Raw genomic sequence first — 13,751 nt, 5'->3', positions numbered from 1 at the left:
ATATATTACGAGAACAGTGCTGCTGTCCTGCAGACTCTGCATTTAGCCGAAGAGAGAAATTCTCTGGGTCTCTGCAACGCAAGAGGAATTCTACTCTACCCAGTGCCCAGTTATTGTTTGGCTTTTGTTTGTTTTTGCAGTAGATGAAAGAGATTCTGCAGTATCTTAATTTTTAACTAAGCTCAATTAGACATTTTAGTCCCCATTAATACAGGAAAAAAGAAAAATTAGCTAAAATGAGTTCTCCAAGGTCACAGGACCAAAGATAACTTTCTCTGATTTGTGTGTAGTCTGTTAGTAGTTGTAGGGCGTTATTGATTTTTTTAAAACCTATAGAGAATGGATTGGGAATATTATACCAATGTAGAGTTTGTTCAGATTTTGAGGGAGCAGTTTAAACTGAGTAAGGCATACTCTGCCTTTCTTTTGTGGAGAAGGAACACAGATGTTAGAGTCAGATAACATGAATCCACGCACTAGCACGTGTTACCTGTATCACTTCAATTTCATATATAAGGTAGGCTTAATTATATTGTTTTTATTAATGACTGCCCTGAGATGAAAACTGTTATTTTGTGAATCTGGAGATTGAATCCAGACTTTGGGCGTGCTGGGCAAGTGTTCCACAGAGCCACATCTCTGGACTGCAAAATAAGGAGATAAGAAGTAATGGAGGCTCATTTGCTATCACAGCCTTAACATGCTTGAGAAATACCTTTGCATCTGCAGTTGAGCCCTATAGGTCTTGGGTAAGTAGGTTGTAAGTGCTCCAAAGGGGAAGTGTAAGGTTTCAGTCTACACAGGGAAGGAAATATGCCAAGAAACAGTTATGCCCATTGACTGACTGTGTAGGTGCCAAGGTATAGGGGACCCATTTGTTCATTTGTGCTTTGCTTCTGTATCATTAGCTAGACTATATCTGAAGTGATGCCCCGTGAGATCTTATCAAGCTAGAAGAGGTGGCCCCTGCTCCCTGGCAGGCTGTGGCCACTTTCTAGAATGGAGGCAAGGAGACTTTGCATTGGTAGCCTTATTCTTCAGTGCCTGGGGTATCTAGGAAAATGTCCCTTATGCTTCCTTGGAAAATTAGAATTTGAACGCCCAGTGTTAGCAGCTGTGTCTTTTTTTCAGGAAAGCTTGTTGGGGGCTCTTTGTGTGAGCTCAGTGAGAATCCTGTGGACACACAGGAGCAGTCCAGTTACAGGGTAGCTCTCTAGTTACTGCTGTCTCCAGTAGCAGAACACTGCCGATGGTCTTGTGGGCCTGGAGGGCATGCGTGGTTCTTTCCATGTATTGTTTTATGTACAGCTCAGAAAAATTATTTTTGAGAATTGCAGTATACAAATGAAGAAACTTTTACCTTTGTGAGGTTCACAAGCATAGAGTTGGCAGATCAGTTTTCAAAATTAATTTTTCTACCACTTCAAATTCTGTGACCACTTTGCCTGTGTTGGGAAGAAGCCTCAGAAAAAAAACAATGTCTACATCCCAGTGCTCTTTCCTTGTCTCTTGTTTATCTGCGGTTGTTTTGGTATTGTAGTTTCATTAGGATACAAGTAGCTTGGCTTTGCCAAGAAGGCATTTGAGTATAAAACTGTAATGGAGGGTGAGAGGTGAATTTTGTTTTAAAATTGCTGTAGTCTTCAGCAGATGAGAGTAGGCCTTCTTCCTTTATTCAAGGGTAAGAGGTTTATAAAAGTATCAGTATGTGTTCTTGCCACCTCAAATTTTTAGTGTCACTTTCTTCTTCTTCCTTCCTACACAGTAGCTCCTGAAGCAGAAGCTATATTTTTTATTTCATACTTGGTTCAGGTGGAAAGAAAACAGAAAAACAAGATGGAAAAGATGCTGTCAGTCTTATGCTGGGTTGATGTGATCCTAAGTTTGTCTGTGGACTCACTGTTCTACTTGCTCAGTGCTACAGTTAGGGTCAACCAGAACTTTGTATATTCAGAAAGCAGTGGTGCTCAGAAGTTCGTGATGCGTTATTGCCACCCTAGTGCCAGATGAAGAGAGGAACACTATACGAGCAAGCAGTAGTGCTGAGCCAAAGTGAGGCCAGCATCCCTGGTGGACTTTCTGGTATATCCAATTTGTTGCTCTATCAATGGCTTACACATCAGGTTGTCATGGCAGTAAGCTCACAGCACACAGCAGCAGGAACAAGCAGCCCTGGGGGGAAAGGATGCGTGGTAACAGTGCCAGAACCATCGTGGTTAGGTCTCTACCTTTCTCATGAAGAGCTGCATAGCAGTCATCTGTACCTGTGTCTTTCTCAGCTGACTGAGGTGCCCAGTTGTTATCTGCTTCATGACTGACTAGTAGATTCATTTTTAAAATTTATTTTTTGAGGTGGAGTTTCACTATGTAGTTCAGGCTAGCTTTGAACTCTGTTTGTAGCCCAAGCTGGAATTGAACTGGTGATGCTCCTGCCTTAGCCTCTCCAGTGCTGGGATTATACACCACCACTCCCAGCCTGTAGATTCATTTTAAATGCTTTTCAGGCATTTTCAAGTACAGTACTTACTTGGGCCAGGGAAATAGTTCAGCGGTGTGAGAACCTTTGCCATCATGTTGATGTCTTTATTATAGTCTATCGTAATAAAAAATAACAGTAACAACTGCATCTGTAAATAATATTATTGCTTCTTTGAGAGGATTCTTGAGGTAACTAAGTGGATAACTGAGCCAGAGATCCATGCTGTCAATAAAATAGAGGTGCTTCAAGGAAATGAACATACAAACAGTTGCTTTTGCCTGAGACTTCTAATGAAGTTAAGAAAGATGGTGTAAGGGAGAGTTTAAATGTTCACTGTAGTAAATTTTCCATTCTCAGCACCCCATGGTAAAATCCAGTAAGTCAGGCTCCCAGCTAGGCCACTGAATTTTGTCACTGTGGATGTGGGCAATGGGATGTAGGTCAGAGTCCATGTCTGCTGTTGTTCCTTAGCGACTTGTTAATTTTCTCAGCCAAGAAAGTGGATAGCTGTTTTCTCCACAGACAGCGGTTGTCGCAGTCACGATAAGATAGAGGGCCCGGGACATCTTGCCTCCATCAGAGTGGACTGTCCTTGCTGAGGAAGCACCTCCCCAGCCTGAGCTCCCTGGAGCCTGGCAGCAGTCTGGCGGGCACTCTCTCTGTGTACAGTGGCAGAATAAATTCCTGAAGCTGTAGAGAATCTTAACGTCAAACTGCCTCACTTCGAAGTTTCAGTGGAAACTGGGAAGTCGAGAGGACCCAGTGCTGCTAGGGTGAGCACAGTCTGTAGCATTGAAAAGTTGTTTCCTGCCTTTTTGTTTTCTCTCTTTTAGAATAATGGCCATTCACTTGAGAAGGGGTGTACAAAGCACTTTTCAGGAGAAGCATTCAGAGTCATCACACTCTATTTCTTACACTCCCCAGTTTTTAAACATTCATTTCTGGAGTGACCTCTTTTAAATCTTGCAGGAGTTTTGCCTAATAGGCAAACATTTCTGAAATCTTTGCTGGGATGCTTTGCTGTGTATCTTTTTGCTCCTGACATTCATCTATGTTGCAGTTCATCTCTGCAGTACTTTTTTGGAACAAATCTTTCTTTTTCTTTTTTAGTGGGAATTCAACTCAGGACCTCGTGCTTTCCAGGCAGGTGCTGTACCACTGAGCTATATATCCCTGGCCTTGGAACAAGTCTTTCTTAAGCCATGATGCTCTCTAGTTAGTATGCTTCTTGTTTTTATAATCTGCGTCTAATTTAAAAAAGAAAATAAAATCTTGGTTTAGCCAGATAGCTAGAAGTTATTGGCTTCCAGCCCATGTCAAATATACTGAGTGGGTGTTGTTTTTAAATGTAAGCTTCTTAATTCAAGGTTTTATGTTTTTAATTATGTATGTGTAAAGTGCCAGTCTGGGTGCCTCTTGGGTTTGCTCTAGTCTGGAAGTATTAAGTACACGAGGATATGGAAAGTACCATGAGGTGAGATTTAACTTGCAGATGTGAATACTTGAGCCCAAGCTTCACTTAAGGGAATGACATCGAGTGGGGATAACAAAAGAATCATCCTTTTAACCAAGGAAAGGTCTTGATTAGGAAGAAATGAACATGAAGAGCCAAAACCAATTAGGTTATTATTACAGATAGTATGGAAGAGAAAGTAATTGCCATCTAAGTGTATCCTTTTTTGACAGATCAGGAAATACACACAGTTGGAAACTTATGGGAGAGCACAGATTTCAATCTTATTCTTAATCTGTTATCTGTTCATAGAACAGTCTGTCAAAAAGGAAATCTAAGTGGGAAAACCTAGACAAGAAGGCTGAGGAAGAGGAAGGCTGAGTGGGCGGATGCACTTTTAGTTAGCCTCTTAAAAACAGAAGCAACGTGCTGCTTAATGCAGCATCTGTGGCACGGCTGCAGGGATGTCAGTGTAGGAGGAGGCCGGGATGAGGCTTCCACGACACAGCAAGAGCCCAAGTGATCATTACAGGTAGTAAGTTGCAGCAAAAGACCCTGGACTGTAGCAGAGGAAGGTTTCTAAGTGTGATTTTATTACTGCACTTCCTAGGCTCAAGATACTCACTAGCATGTTCTGACAATGCACAGATTAGCCACCAAATTTTTCAAATTAGAATGCTATATTTGAGTAATTTCAGTAAAATATATTTAATAATGTGGTGTTTAACTTGAATGTAACTATAACAGAGATGGAGCTCCTTGCTTGTGAGTGAGGAAGCTGAAGGTCTTGACAGCTTAGGGGCCAGTTGACCAAAGGAAGGGGTCTCCCTTCAGATTTCGTTTGTGGTGAGGATGAGGTCACTTGGGTGAGATTTCCCAGGAATACTATAGAGTACCCTAGGAAATACTTGAAAGAGGGGGGAGATTGTTCTTTTAATCAGAATAGTTCCCACTTTGGGCATAACTGTATTATTCTTTGAGGTTCTGCACTAAGATTTTTTTCTGGGTGAGGAAAGTCAGTGGCTTTACAAAAATTTGACAGTTACTAGTGGGTGCTGCATTAAAGCATCACCATACGCTTTCCCATCACCAGATTGATCATTCTGTAGTACATCCAACTCTTTCTCTCTTCCCTGAATGTGTAGAATTTTCTCTTCTTCTGTAACATCACATTAGTTATAGTTAAGATGGTAAGAATATCACTCATAATGTTGGGGAACTGTAGGACAGGCTGGATAAGTAATAAGAAACCCACTTAGAAAGGATATCAGGAGCTTCCAGATAGCAGACTAGCTTTTGGAGAACTGCAAAGACTTTCGTGAGATGGAAGTTTGACGGCAAGGAGATGGGCTCTAACATGCAAAGGAGTCTTGAAAGCAGGAGTTTCCGTTCCCTGAGCACCTATCTCCACATCCTGGGACTCCCAGGGAGTCTTCTTCAGGTTCTGAATTTCGATGAATGCTGTGATCCACATGACTGTGTTTAGAATTTTGGTCTAGGTTGTAGAACTCCTATGTTAGTGTGGGACTGGGATGATGACATAAAGGTTTTTATGGATTACAGTAGATTATTTTGCCTTCAGCTCAGATTCATGGTTTGCTCTTCGTAAGTTAAATTGTCATGTTGAAAACACTATGTAAAATAATGGGATATAGAGAATTTAATTTTCAAAGCCTATATTAATTCATCTCATGCAGTCTGGTCCATGGTTTTCCTGACTGATGTCAGCGTCCTTGCTTTGAATCATATGTGTATATACAATCCAGTAAAATAGATTGTAGTCAGCTTTTATTATGTTCTCAGAGTTTAGTTATTTGGAGCCATTAAGGGAGATTATCAGGCATTCAGAAATTTATCCCTTGGTAAAACTTTCCAGGTTTGGTCTCTAAAAGGTTGTAGATCATTTAAGACCTAATTTATTTCAAGTGTATAAATCCATTGGTAATTGATCGTCATCATGCTTAAATAACCACCAAAATATATTCAGTAAAAATAAAAAGGAGTTACAGAATTTGTAGAGATGTAAATAATGTTTAGCATTTTTCCTTTCCTTTTTCTCCAACACCAGGGAGAGCACCTGCAGAGAATATACAAATTGCTGAGGGTTTCTGTCGCTTGGGCTCTTGCTGTGTCGTGGAAGCCTCATCCCGGCCTCCTCCTACACTGACATCCCTGCAGCTGTGCCACAGAAGCTGCATTAAGCAGCACGTTGCTTCTGTTTTTAAGAGGCTAACTAAAAGTGCATCCACCCACTCAGCCTTCCTCTTCCTCAGCTTTCTTGTCTAGGTTTTCCCACTTAGATTTCCTTTTTGACAGACTGTTCTATGAACAGGTAACAGATTAAGAATAAGATTGAACAGGGTCCTGAGTTCAATCCCTGATACCACCAAAAAAAAAAAAAAAAAAAAAAAAAAAAAGAAAAAAGAAAAACATTGAAGTCTTTCCTCTCCCACAAGTTTCTAACTCTGTCTAATTCCTGATTGTACACTTAGATGGCAACTACTTTCTCTTCCAGATCTAAAATTTTCTCTTGGTCTTTCTCTTTTTTAATCCATCGTTCTGTATCTTCCATGCTCTCTATCTCAGCTTCTCATGTATATCTGTTAATAAGTATTCTCATCAAGCTGGGTGTAGCTCATTGGTAGCAATTACCTAGTATGTGCTACTCTATGGGTTCAATCCCCACTACTGCAAAAACAAAAATAAACTACCACAATTAAAATAAATACTAGTTAATACTTTTTTTTTTTTTTTTTTTTTTTTGGCAGAACCAGGGATTGAACTCAAGCCCTTGCACTTGCCAGGCAAGTGCTTATTCTACTGAAGCAACTCCTCGGCCCTCTTAATTTTTTTTTGATCAGTTTTGAATGCCTGTATCTGGTAAACTGAGCAGCTACTTTGAAGATAATGGTATACATTATAACAACTATTGTTGATTTCCTGTCATCTTGTTTTGAAATTCTATATTGTTTTTAATGTTTAATTTTTTATTCTCTTTAAAATGAAAGATTACTTATAAAATAAACATGGTTATGAAGAAACCTCAATAAATGTAGTTTTGAGCAAGATTTGGAGTGTTTATTTATTTATTTATTTTTTGTATTTAGAACAGGATCTATAGAGTCTATAGGATCTCACTACGTAGCTTGGACTTGTAGCGAATCTCCTGTTTTCAGCCTCTCAAGTGTTGTGATTACATGTGTGTGCCACCACTCCCAGTCTAGAATTTGGAGTGTTTAGATATTGTTATTTTGATAGTTTGTTTGTATACATTTGCCAAAAATAACTTTCAGTTGTATTTTTTTTATAGAACACAGTTGTTGTAAAGTAAAATGATGTTATATTCTTACCTATTAGAATTTTAAAGTTATGTTGCCCAGTATTGGTGGATCTATATAGAAATTTTTACTTTCATACATTATTGTAGAAATCTAACTGTTGCATCTTTTTTGGAGGACAGTATGAATATTTTTGTGTGGTTGAAAAATACTGTGTAAATATTAAAAATTTATTATAATAAAGGCATATTGCCATTTATTTGCCTCAAAACACTTCCCCTTGATTTGAAGACATTCCATTGTCCTTGCCACTTTTTAAAGCAATTGCGAAAGTCATCTTTCATGAGCTCTTTGAGTTGTGAAATTCTAGCTGCCTTCATGGCCTGAAGCTACTCAAAGCATTTACCTTTCCTGATCATTTTGACTTTGGGGAAGAGCTGGAAGTTGCCTGGTACCAGATCCAGTAGATAAGGAGGATGAGGTCCCCTGTAATGTTTTTAGGAGCCTGTCTTTCTGTTGGATAGTGGTTGCCATCTGCACTGAACTTATTTTTGCTCTCACCTCACAAAGGCACTAACAAAATAGGACTTCCAGAACTGTCTCAGTAAGCAGCAAGAGCAGTGAGACAAGCAGGTATTTGAATCAGTGAGGCATATTTTGAAGTAGACTAATGGATGTGTATCTTTTACCATATGGTAATACCATAGTAAATAATTTAAATTTAAACACAATTCAGAGAATATATATAAATTGTATGAATGACTTCCGAGGTCTCTGAAAAAAATTCACATTTAAATATTAAAACATACATGCAGAGGTATTGTTGCTATATTGTTTGTGATTATGAAAATTTGGAAAAAATCTTTGTTTCTATTGAGAGGAATGGGTAATAAGGATATTTTATATATCTTCATCATAAAGGTAGCAAAGGGAATACAAAGCATGAAGCTGATCTGTATGACTATCATATCATAAGCAGAAAAGCAAGCAATGGAACTGTATTACACTGAGGTTCATGTAAATCCTACATAATTATCTATATTCATATATAACTGCATAAAAATGGGGAGAATACACATCACACTGTTATCATTAATTGGAGAGAGTAGAGGAATTCAATTTTTATTACATCTATATATACACCTATTAAATTTCTTAGAAGTAGCTAGTATTGCTGGTATAAAAATGAACAAAAGCAAAAAAGAAGGAATTAATTTCTAAACATTAACCAATCAGAAAGCAGAAAATTTGTCCAAGGGCTGGTCAAGTAGCTCAGCAGATTAAATAACCTGCAAACCTGCACAGGGGCCAGAGGTTCCTTACCCAGGCCTGCTGTGGTGGCCCCGCCCCCAGGGTGCACTGAGATGGCAATTGAAACTGGGTGTGGTGTTGCACATGCCTGTAATCCCAGCACTTGGGAGGCTGTAAATAGGAGAATCACTAGGATCTAGTAGAGAGACCCTGAACATGCTGTAAACCTTTCCCTAAAAATAAAAATAAATAAATAAAAATTTTAAAATAGGAAAGAAAAAGGAAATTTGTCCAAGATACTAGGGGAACATTGTTTAAAGAATATACCCAAAAGTTCTAGCACTTTTTAGTGATAACTTACCTCCCTCTCGTTTCTTGGCCTGCCCAACTTACTCTTCTCACTTACCCATGTTCTACAGGTAACTCGGGACCAGATGAAGGTGTTTATACAGCAGGAATTTAAGAAAGTTCAGAAGGTGATTGCCGACGAGGAGCAAAAGGCCCTTCATCTGGTGGACATCCAGGAAGCCATGGCCACAGCTCACGTGACTGAGATCTTGGCAGACATTCAATCCCACATGGACAGGCTGATGACTCAAATGGCCCAGGCCAAGGAACAACTTGGTACCTCTAATGAGTCAGCTGAGCCAAAGGCAGAGGTAAATGACAATGCCTGCTGTTACTAGTAGTGGGATAAGTAGGTAGAGCCTGATTGCCATGCTTATTAGTGCTGCAAATCCTCCCTCATGATCCCCGATCATGAGTGAATTGAAACCTTAGTGCAGTTGTAGGTGTTTCAACTGGTGTGTGACCTGACATGGAAGTTCAATATTGCTCACTAAGGCTTGTACGCACAGCCGCATCCTGTCAAAGTATGTATCTGTTTTGATTTAAAGGATTGTCATCAGTGGGGCAGATGCTCACCACAGTGAAATCAGAGTCTGAGAAGGTCTGTGACATCTCCCAGGTTGTGTGATGAATGTATGAAAAAAGTTACCATTGGGTCAGAACTGGCCTGAAGGGAACAAGTAAGGAAGTGGAGCATGCAGCTCAGACTGAAAGAGATCTGGACTTGTTCTGTAAAGAGTGAAAGGGTGCTGCAGGCTGGATTTTATATGGAGTTAGCAGCATCAGTTGAAGGAATTACTGATGGATGAAGAGAGGCATGTGGAGTGAGGTGGCGTAGGTCGAGCCTGTACTCCTAGCTACTCAGGAGGCTGAAGAGGGAGAACCAGTTGAGTCCTTGAATGCAAGACCCTGTCTCAAGACAAAATAAGGGTTTCATGTATGCTGGGATATTGTGAAGTAAAGGCAAAAGCCAGTGTGGGTGAAAGATACAAAGTAGATTTCAATCACTGTGCAAATGTTAATTTAAATATATTGCAGAATGGTGGAGAGGGTCATTTTGTGACCTAATAAACAACAAAATCAACCAGTTACTTCTGCAGATGAGCAGTGTGTCTCAAATTCCCTTCAAACTAGACTCTCACATTTATGCTGTGTATTGATTAGGTCGTTCTTTCAGAAATGAAGATCTGATTTCATGAAATATCCCTGTTTTTTATTTTTATGTCAAAGAATGGATTTAGTCTCTTCACATCACTAGCTGTCTTTTAGGCACTCCAGCTGACAAAGGACCAGGATGGGGACAAAGTAAGCTATTAAAGACAAGAAGTAGCATTCAGCTTGCTAGAGCGTGTTCAGAGAACTGTTATCATCTAATAGCTTTTGTTCCAGTTAATCTGCTAACTTACTGGTTAGAGCAAATATCTAGTACCTCTCTTTCACTTAAGAAAGAAATCCTTTTTTTTTTTTCCTTTGCGAAATGTAGAATATTTTTTGAAAAAAATCACCTGTATTTTGAATTTAGCCAAAAGATTTCTTCCCAACATTTTATCATGAAAAATTTCAAACATACAGCAAAATTGACAGGTTTTTAAATATTATACCCATATACCTACCACCTAGATTGTAATCTATTAACATTTTGCCATACTTGCTTCATTATATTTCTAGCTATCTTTGCACCCTTCCACTCATCAATCAGTTTTATTTTGAGCACTAAAGCAAAATCAGATATCTGATTCTGAGTAAGAACCAGAAACACATGCCATTTATTCTTTCCACTGATTACTGTAAAAATCTGGACAGAAGTCACCTGAAAGATGTCTTCAGAGGTGAGAAAAGTTGTCATACAGACTTGAGACCTTGGATTTAAAGAACTAAGACAGTGAAGTATCTGGAATTTTCCTTGCTTCTGTTATGTACTATTCCCTGTGTTCTGCAGACTGGAAATATTAGTGAATATAGATGTCCCCCTCCCCCTCAAATACCCAAGAAACCTTGCAAGCTGGAAGAAACCTTTCGTCCTACCTACCTACCATTCTGGAGATGAATACCATGAAGAAAAAGCTGCCTTTCTCCTCAAGCCTCACTGATACTGCTGTAGAGGAACTAACAGACTAAAAAATACGTTTTATACCTCCTTTGGACTAATAGGATGTCTATTTTCAATGGAGCCTGTAAATGAAACTAACTTGTGCCTTTGCCCTTGCTTGTCTCTCATGCACTTGTAAGAGCTCTGACTTTGTTCCTGCCTGCTATCATAGCAAGGAAGTATATCCCTCCCCTGTGGAGACAGAGGCTGGAGCACCTAACTCCTTCCTCTTACGCCCTCCTTAGCTAGACATTGCCCTTCCCTAGCTGGTTCGGTGGCTAGAACTTCGTCTTCCAACCTTGTCTTGCAGTAATGACGCGGTCCTCTCATTTCGCCAGCTAGCTTGATGGTTACTGTGGCGTGGAGGGTTATCATCTTAAGTAGGGCACAGCAGAATGACACAGCAGAAGAACATGACATTTGAGCCATGGTCTTCACAAAGTGATCCAGGACATGTGTTTGGAACCCCTGCTAAATATCCTGTGACTCAATATATCCAGGGTTCACTGTAAAATTATACAGTAAATCTCAATTCGAATGAGCAAATATATTCCAACACCAAATGACACAAGTGTGGGGATTATCAGAGAAGCAGTGCACAGTGAATATTTAAGAACATCTTGGAAATAAATGAAAAATAGTAGTACCAAAGAAGAAGATATGAAAAAGAACCAAATGAAAATTTTAGAACTGAAAAGTACAATAACTGACACAAAAAATTCACAGGAGGTTCTCACTGGCAAATTTGAGATGACAAAAGAAAACAAATTGGGGAATGCGGAGATCCTTCGATATCGATGCATCGTAAACAAGCAAGAAACAAAACTCAAAAATAATTGAACTCAGCGTCCAGGATCTGTGGGGCAATAATGGAAGATCTGATATACATACAATAAAATGAAGAATGGGCTGAAAACTCAAAGAAATAATGGTATAAAATCTTCAGCATTTAATTGAACAATATGAATCAATAGATTTAAGAAGCAAAGTGAATGCAAGCAATATGAAATCTCTTAAAATTAATTCCCAGATATATAGAAATTAAACTTATAAAAACTAAAGAGAAATTTTAAAAAATCTTGAAAGCTGAAGAGAAATGCCACAGTAGCTGTGGGGGGCAACAATTTGAAGATGGTGTATGGCTGCATTTATAAATCTTACGCGCTTTTAGAAATGATTTGGATGCAGTTTTCATTTAGAAGCTTTAAATGGCTTGTGTTAAATTTATTTTTAGGTCCTTATATTTGATGCTATGGAAAGTAAAATAGATTTTAAGTTCTATTTTTTGAGACTTTTCATGTTCTGTACTTTTCTTTGGACCCTGGACTTCCATACGTTACCTGCCCTGCCTCAACCTCCTGAGTAGCTGGGATTAGTCTCATGTGCTGCCTCACCCAGCTTACAGTTGATCTTTGTGTTTTAACCTTTTGTCTTTTAACCCCCTGAACACCTATTAGTTATAATAATAGGTGATATGATTGTAGATTCTTTGTGACCTTACGCAGGAGTGGTTGTGGTATCTACAAACAGACTGATTTACTTCTTCCTTTCCAGTCTCTCTGCCAGTTATTTCTTTTTCTTGCCTTATTGCAGTGTATAGGACAGTGTTGGCAAGTCTTTTAGAGCTTTCTTTCAGTAACAGAGCTGTGGCACACATGCCATAGGCTTACCATCACTAGTCTAGGGCCTTTGACGCAATGCCTGACATGAATGGTAAAAGTAGGCCACCGGGCTTGGTCCTATCACAGAGGAAAGGCATTTGTGTAGTAAATATGATGGGTATTATAGATGTTCTTTTTTAAATTGAGGATAATCACCTCTGATTGTAATGTTGTGAAGATTTTTATACTGATATATTGAATTTTATCAGATATTCCTTCTACACCTATTGTTAAGGGTTTTTTTTCCATTGCTTGATTGTAATTATTAATTATATTAGTTAACTTTATTATATTAATTCAGTGTTGCATTCTTGAGATAAACTATGGGCTCACCTTTGGTAGTATTTTATTAAAGATTTTTAAAATTTTTATTTTATTTATTTATTTTTGGTATAAGGAATTGAACTCAGGACCTTGCACTTTCCAGGCAGATGTTGCCCTCCTGAGCTATCCAGCTCTATTAAAGATTTTTATGTCTGTCTTCATAATATATATTAGTCTATAATAATATATTTTTGGAGTGTCATTGCCAAGTTTTTGTATTATGCTTACATTTTCCTCATGTGACTTTCTCATTCTTTTTTGTCAAATTTATTTACATCATTTTCTAAAACATATTATCAAAGTCAATTTTTTTTATCAAAGTCAAATATTAAAAAATGTTTTTCAAGCTTTATTCATTACTAAAAAATTGTATTTTTATGTGTCCCAGGCATTTCCATATTTTGTCTAGTTTTTGAAAGAAATTCTGATTGCAGTAGTATTAGAAAAAAGTTATTTTAGATGAGGAAATCACTAAAAATTATGTGCATAGCTTATGCATTTGTTTTAAACATAAAATACATATCTCCTCACTTTTGATCCTGAGTCAAGGCATATTTTTTGAAAATGTGACTTGCTTGGAGTTGTACGACCTGCATGTGGTATAAAGGTCCAGCACATCCATGCTGAACTGTTTGAAATGTCCAGTTTGACTCTCTTTATAGTGATGGGGATACCACTGAAAACAAGTTGAATGCTTGTTTCTGGTATTTACATGTTTCATCTACAGTCAAAATTATCACCAGTTTAAGTGACTCATTTTACTGAATCATGTGGAAGCGTTCTAATTCTCATAAAGCAACAATTGTCTTTTGCACTTTTTGTTATTTAATTAAATGTCATTATAATTTCAAATATAAATATTTGAAAT

General features: G+C 38.3%; 1 protein-coding gene across 2 annotated transcripts in view; it reads left to right on the top strand.

The window, feature by feature from the left end:
* Trim44 (tripartite motif containing 44) overlaps nucleotides 1–13,751 on the top strand; it is a 142,870-nt gene that overhangs the window by 47,136 nt on the left and 81,983 nt on the right. For both annotated transcript variants that reach the window (XM_012513772.2, XM_023710572.1), the window contains exon 3: nucleotides 8,881–9,120. In XM_012513772.2, the coding sequence (XP_012369226.1) occupies nucleotides 8,881–9,120 (240 nt within the window). The remainder of the gene's footprint in view (nucleotides 1–8,880; nucleotides 9,121–13,751) is intronic.

Source organism: Octodon degus, unplaced genomic scaffold (genome assembly GCF_000260255.1).
Source record: "Octodon degus isolate 3935 unplaced genomic scaffold, OctDeg1.0 scaffold00018, whole genome shotgun sequence".
Classification (NCBI taxonomy): Eukaryota; Metazoa; Chordata; class Mammalia; order Rodentia; family Octodontidae; genus Octodon; species Octodon degus.
Note: the sequence above shows the minus strand (reverse complement) of the source record. Positions and strands in the feature narration are given on the sequence as shown.